Source organism: Physeter macrocephalus, chromosome 1 (genome assembly GCF_002837175.3).
Source record: "Physeter macrocephalus isolate SW-GA chromosome 1, ASM283717v5, whole genome shotgun sequence".
NCBI classification, from domain to species: domain Eukaryota; kingdom Metazoa; phylum Chordata; class Mammalia; order Artiodactyla; family Physeteridae; genus Physeter; species Physeter macrocephalus.
The window spans coordinates 129,252,580-129,259,664 of NC_041214.2; the positions used below are offsets into that span (position 1 = coordinate 129,252,580).

The following is a 7,085-nucleotide window of genomic DNA, read 5'->3' on the forward strand; positions in this document are numbered from 1 at the left end:
GCATACAGTGTTTATTTTTCTCTTTCTGACTTACTTCACTCTGTATGACAGTCTCTGGGTCCATCCACCTCACTACAAATAACTCAATTTCGTTTCTTTTTATGGCTGAGTAATATTCCATTGTATATATGTACCACATATTCTTTATCCATTCATCTGTCAATGGATACTTAGGTGCTTCCATGTCCTGGCTATTGTAAATAGTGCTGCAATGAACATTGTGGTACATGACTCTTTTTGAATTATGGTTTTCTCAGGGTATGTGCCCAGTTAATGTTTATGGTGCTATGATACTTGAGAGTCCAGAGAAGAGAAAATTAACCCAGTCTTGTGAGAGATGGAATATAAAGAAAGACTTCTTGATCTTTCCTGGTGGAAATGACCCATAAGCTGAGTGTCCAGGATGGGTGGAATTTCGCTTTAGTAAGGAAGAGTGTATAGATTGTTCTGGCACAGAAAGTCAGCATGAAAAGTTGAGGTACATTGAGGAGGCTATAAGAAATTCAGTATTACTAGACATTAAACATGGTAAAGTGGTAAAAATGAAGCTCTTGCGGTAAACGTAAGCTTAAATCATAGACAGAGCCTGTAGTTACTATAAAAGGAAGGTGTCTGAGTGAAGCCAGTTTAGAGGGAAATAACTTAAGAAGCAGAGACCTGTTAGAAGATATTTTCAACCCCCAGAAGAGATGTAGAGAATATAAACCAAGCTGTGGGAGCCGGGATGAGTGAGTGGGAAAATTCAAGAAACTTTTTAGAGTTAAAATCATCCTTACATGTTATATGGTTGAATATGTGGAAAAGATACATTTTAAGGGTTATGGAAAGGTTTGTTGGAAGGGAGGGAAGATCCTGAAATAATTCCAGTTTTCTGTCTTAGGTATCTTAATGATGAATGATGTCATCAGCTATATTAGGGAATACAGAGAGGGAAGAAATCTCAGAGACATGGACATGATGAAGTCAATGTGCAACATATGGAGATTGAGGGACCCTCAAGAGGGAAGTGTTCAACCAGGCAGAGTTCAGGAAATATAAATTAATAACTCATCATGATGAGTTAAATAGTTAAGCCACTCATTCAATCAGCATACTTACTGATGACCTATTATATGTCAAACTGAGAGTGTATCAGTACACAAAGCAGAGAAAAATATCTGCTCTCATGGCAGCTATATTCTAGAAAAGTTTGCAATATGAGAGAATGGATGAAATCACCCAGGGTGAGTGGAGAAAAAGGTTTTTCTGAACACACACACACACGCGTGTGCGCGTGTGCACGCTGGACCAAAAGTAGAAACCAAGAGGAAGGGCATCAACATAAGGGCATCTGCATAAGAAGAACCCACAGAAGATTGGCCAGGAAGGAAGGAGGGATAGGAGCTAAGAGAGTAGTCCTGTTTAAATTGATAGTGGTTTTCAGATGAAGGGCAGTGAGAAGTCCAGAGACGTAAGGGCTGAAACATGATTAGCATTATCAAAGTCAACAGTGAATTTTCTCAGTTTTCTTGTAGTAATGTGGGCATAAGTAGATTTTGGTGGGATACAAAGTGAATGGGAGTTGTGACGACCAATACTGAGTCCAGATTGCTTTTCAAGAAGCTTTGCTAAGCAATCAGTAGATAAAGTATTGATTTATGTAGAGCACAGACTTAGGGGAAAGTTTTTAGCAAAGGAGATATTTTGTCATAATGTAGTTTGTCAAAAACTAAATTCAGTAGAAAAAGGTGGATGAAACAGGGACTGAAGATGAAGGTCACAGAGGACCAAGTGCCGTGAAGCTAGGGTGCTGGTGTAGTGGTCCACATGGACTGTGAAACCCCAGAGAGTAAGAAGTCTGCGTCAGGAATTAAAGTTGTGATGAACAGAACAGGAAAAAGGTATCATCAAGGTGGACTACACAGGCTACATAACTCAACTGCTTGGCCCTCACAAGAGGAGGATGTTTTTGTGGAGGAGCAGTGATTTAGAGCTGGTGTTAGTGAGCTAAAGGCAAACCTTCCTCCTTCCACTGCAGGGAACTGCAGTGGAAACTTTAGGGGAAATTAGATTTCATTCAGGCAATGTGGGCCGTAGAGGAAGCTTTTAGAGGAGGAAAACAAAAGGGCATCAGGAAGAGGTTTTGTTTTGCTTTGTTTTTATGTGTTTGGTGTCCAAAGGGTAGAATGGATAGGCTTTGGAGAGAAGCGAGCAGTCGGAAGATGCATCGGTAGATGCAGCACCAAATTTAAAGCAGTATGGAGATAGAAATTCAGGAGATAGCACTTAACTGGAGTGGCTTGTTTATTTATTTATTTATTTATTTATTTATTTATTGGCTGCGTTGGGTCTTCATTGCTGCATGCAGGCTTTCCCTCTAGTTGCGGCGAGCGGGGGCTAGTCTTCATTGCGGTGCACGAGCTTCTCATTGCAGTGGTTTCTCTTGTTGCAGAGCACAGGCTCTAGGCGCGTGGGCTTCAGTAGCTGTGGCACTCGGGCTCAGTAGTTGTGGCTCACGGGCTCTAGAACACAGGCTCAGTAGTTGTGGCGCACAAGCTTAGTTGCTCCGCTGCATGTAGGATCTTCCCGAACGAGGGATTGAACCCGTGTCCCCTGCGTTGGCAGGCGGATTCTTAACCACTGCGCTACCAGGGAAGTCCCCTAGAGTGGCTTGTTTTTTGAAGCTAGCAATGATGTCAGGTTTTTGAGAGTCAGGGTTTCACAATTTTAAATATGATGTTGAAATGGTGGTTGGCATCTAGGAAGTGAATCCGGGCTTGGCTCTGTTTTGGTGATTTGAGAAGACTGGGCTTTTTTTCTATCAATGCCTTATAATTCCTTCATAATTTACATAGGGACATATTACAATGTCTCACTTGTTTTCACATCAACACTAGCAGCTCCTCTGAGTGTAGATACTATTATCACTTCTTTTTTAAAGTTGAAACTAAAGCCTAAAATAATGGGAGATCACATAGTGAAGGATAGAACTGGAAGCCATGTCTGACTCCAGGTTTGGTTTCCCTCTTTTAAGGATGTTGATCTCAAGTGAATTTGAGGTAGACAAGAGCTTATGAGTAGAATCAACCCAAATCCCAACCACTACTAGGAAAACAGCAAGGTTGTTATTTTCATTTTCAAAAGACATTGCTGCCTTGTTCATTACTGTTATAAAATGTCTTCATTTATTCCTCAGAAACACTGATGTTTCCCCATTCAGAATTATAGACACAAGTGATACATTATACAATGAAATGTACGGTGGTGTTCATATGCACTTATTATATTTCATTACACAGAGGATATTCTACCTTATTGTAGACCTACTTTTCCGACATCAAATAATCCCAGAGATCCTAGTTCTTCAAGCTCAATGTCATCAAGAGGATCAGGAAGCAGACAAAGAGAACAAGCAAATGTAGGTCGAAGAAATATTGCAGAAATGCAAGTTCTTGGAGGATATGAAAGAGAAGATAATAATGAAGAATTAGAGGTATCTATAATTTTTTTCAAGTTCCCCAACATTAGACTAGTTTTTATATCAGTCTCAAAGTTAAAAACATCCATCAGTCTATAGAAATGTTACTGTTTCATCACAAACCCTGTCACTGATGCCAGCAACTGAAATTCTAAGAATTTAATGATTTTTTTGGAATGTGTTCCAAAGTTTTAAAGGGTAATAACAGCTTCTTTTTAGGTTTTAGCGTTCATATTTATCTGCAGCTATTCACATAGGAAATATATATGGCAAAAATGTTGTTAGGATATAAGAACTGTTGATCTAGATAATTATGATTCATAATATTACAGGAGGTTATAAAAACCCAGTAAAGTGACAGAGTTATCAGGTGTGAGTGAGGATGTTTTGCCTGTGTTATCTGCCACCCTAGTGATCACTGGGGTTTATCAGGATGATCTGGCCAACTCTTTCATCTTCAGTCTTTTGAAAATGGGAACCTGAAACTTGACACTGACCTTCCCAATCTTCTTGAGTCAAAGATACACTCCTTAATTGGAATCTATAGGTAGTGTTTTAAGATACAGTTGGCAGTAAATCACGTCATATTATAAAATCATCTCCTGTTTTTAAGATTGTGTTTTCATCATTTAATAAAAAAACAAGTTGGGGACAAATTTATCTTCTTACAAATATATTTAATCTCAAGCAGATTGTTTGAGTGTTAAACTAAAACTTTTTATAATAGAAGATGAAAAATTATAATTAATTATGTCAAATTGAATTTTCTATAATGCCCAATATATCAATATTTTGATTTTGAGGTTTGGAATAAGAAGGCTTTCCTTTTGCAAATGCTGTTAGAAAAGTTATTTTTTAGGTTTTTGGATGTTTTTCTTGAGAAGAGCCCTTTTGGGGAAAAAAGTCATCCTAGACACCCTACTACTTAAAACCAATAAAAATTGAGCTATAATGTTGAGTTGAGGCTGGGGGAGTAAAGAACTTGGCTTCTTCCTTCTCCTCTCACCCTGTGCCACACCTGCCAACACCCAGACACTGTGTGGAACACAGTTCAGTACTTGTTAGAGAACTATTAGATTTGCTATCAAAACCAGCTAAAATTGACAAATTAATATGTTGCCATGAGCACTTTCTAGTGTAGCTAGGGAATGAATGAAGAAACACAAACTATAAGAATAAAAGCATATAAATAAATATGACATAGGAGAATACTCTAAGATTTATTTTAAAATTTAACAAGAACTGATCTCTTACAGGAAACTGAAAGCTGAAGACAACCAGAGAGGCTTGTGAGATCTAATGTGAACGTTATCACTCAAGATGCCTCGTGTCTGATGACATATGACGCCAGATAAAATGTTCAGTGCAATCAGAGTGTACAAATTGTCGTTTTTATTCCTCTTATTGGAATACCATTTTTTTAAAATTTTATTGGGGTTTTATTGTTGTTGTTTGATCCCTATCCTTACGAAGAACCTCCCTATTCCCCTCACTGTTGGAACAAATCATTACACCTTGCTTCCAGCAAGGGAAGTATTTGACTTCTTGCTTCAGTCATCAGCCAGCAAGAGAGAACAAAACAGTTCTTTTGCATTTTGCCCCTGAGATGTGGCATTGCACTGCTTATATACCAAGCCAATTTACAGCAAAATATTGATCAAAGATACAAAGTTGACTAATCAACCTCATGTCAAGGGCTCTCAAGGTATAATCTTTCTATAACCAACTGCGAATGCAAACTAAAACATAACTTCATTTTAACATGATTTTAAAATCAGTCTTTCATACCACCCTCTGCTGGGAGAAAAAAAAAATACATAGCAAAGGCAGAACAACCACAAACAATTTGAATGGGGTAGAAACATTGTAAATATATACTCTTTGCAACCCCTGGTGGTACTTTACTTTGTCTTCATTTCAATCATTGAAGTATATTCTTATTGGAAATGTACTTTTGGATAAGTAGGGGTAAGCCAGTTGGATCTCTGGTTGTCTAGTCATTGTCATAAGTCAGCCTAGCAAAAACCTTGTTCTATTTTTCAATCAAAAAGCAATTATAAATGCATATTACAAACAAATGGATGTTTTTAATGACCAATTGAATAAGGACATCCCTATCTTAACTGGCCTAAATTTCTTCTGGTAGTGTCAGTTCAACTTTCAGAAGTGCCACTTAAGGAAGTTTGATTTTTGTTTTTGTAATGCACTGTTTTTAATCTTTTTTTTTTTTTTTTTGGTTTTAAAAGCACAATCACTAAACTTTATTTGTAAACCATTGTAACTATTAACCTTTTTTGTCTTATTGAAAAAAAAATGTTGAGAAGCGTTTTTAACCTGTTTTGTTAATGCTCTATGTTTGTATTTGGAATATTTGAATGATGACAGATGGTGAAGTAACGTGCATACTTTATTGTGGGCCATGTATGCAATGGTTCTTACTTTTCCTGGACTTAAAGAAAAAAAGGTTTAAGTTTGTTGTGGCCAGTGGTGAAATTTACAAGATTTCCTTATAAGCTCAAATAGAGGCATTAATTGCTTTGAATTGCCAAATGATGCCCTCTGACTGTAGATTTTTATGATCCTTTTTTTGTCATTATATAAATTTCATTGACTTTATAATTGGTGCTATTGAAGAAAAAAAATGTACATTTATTCAAGTATAGGTATCAGGCCTGACCCCACTGGAAAACAAAGCCAAACAAAACTGAACCACACACACACACAAAAAAGCTGGTGTTCACCAAAAACTAAATGTGTTCATTTAGATAATTTGAAATTTACATAGAAAAGGTGTGCAGTACTAAGGGAACAATCCGTGTGATTAATGTTTTCATTATGTTCATGTAAGAAGCCTCTTATTTTTAGCCATAATTTTGCATACTGAAAATCCAATAATCAGAAAAGTAATTTTGTCACATTATTTATTAAAAATGTTCTCAAATACATCATTCTTTCTTGTGTTGATTTCTTTTTTTTTTGCATTGTGTTATCAAATGTATTCCATTTAATCACAGAGTTGTGCTCTCTTAACATGTCACCACTGTATTATCAAATGCGTAAAAATTCTCTTTTATGAACAGCCAGGTTTTACTTGTAAGAAAAATTCTCATTTTACTTTTCTGAAATTAAAGATATAAGATGAATCCTAAACTAAAAGTTAGTCGTTTAATCAGAGAGTAACTTTGTCAATATTAAGAATGTACTAAAATGTTTATGTGTATGAATCTGAATTTCAGTTTACCTATTTCTGAAATAGTCAGGATTCAACTACGATAAATCTGATTTGTAAAGTTTGGACTACTTATGTTTTGTCAACAAGAAAAGTATGTAAATCCAAAAGGTTTATCAGTAATTATCTGCTTTCTGGTTACAAATATATGTGAAATTTTGAGAATACAATACCTGTCATATACCAGGTTGCATATTATTATTCATTAGATTAAAGTTAGCATATTCAGTTATTCAACTTTGGATGAATGAAGTGGGCATCATGTCTTGGAAGTTCCAAGAGCAATAGAATTTAGTGAAAGTTTTTTTCCTGTGACTTATACATTGCTAAATTTTGTGTTGATCATACTTTGAAAATATGGAAAAAAATTGAAAAAATGAGGATGATAATTTGAAATTT

At 36.1% G+C, this 7,085-nt stretch overlaps 1 protein-coding gene across 1 annotated transcript in view; it reads left to right on the top strand.

The window, feature by feature from the left end:
* The window catches only part of ROBO1 (roundabout guidance receptor 1), a 415,029-nt gene extending 408,677 nt beyond the window's left edge, over positions 1-6,352 (top strand). The window contains exons 28-29 of the mRNA XM_055086128.1: positions 3,279-3,472; positions 4,714-6,352. Coding sequence (XP_054942103.1) covers positions 3,279-3,472; positions 4,714-4,728 — 209 coding nt within the window. The 3' untranslated portion in view covers positions 4,729-6,352. The remainder of the gene's footprint in view (positions 1-3,278; positions 3,473-4,713) is intronic.
* Positions 6,353-7,085: the final 733 nt, after the last annotated feature.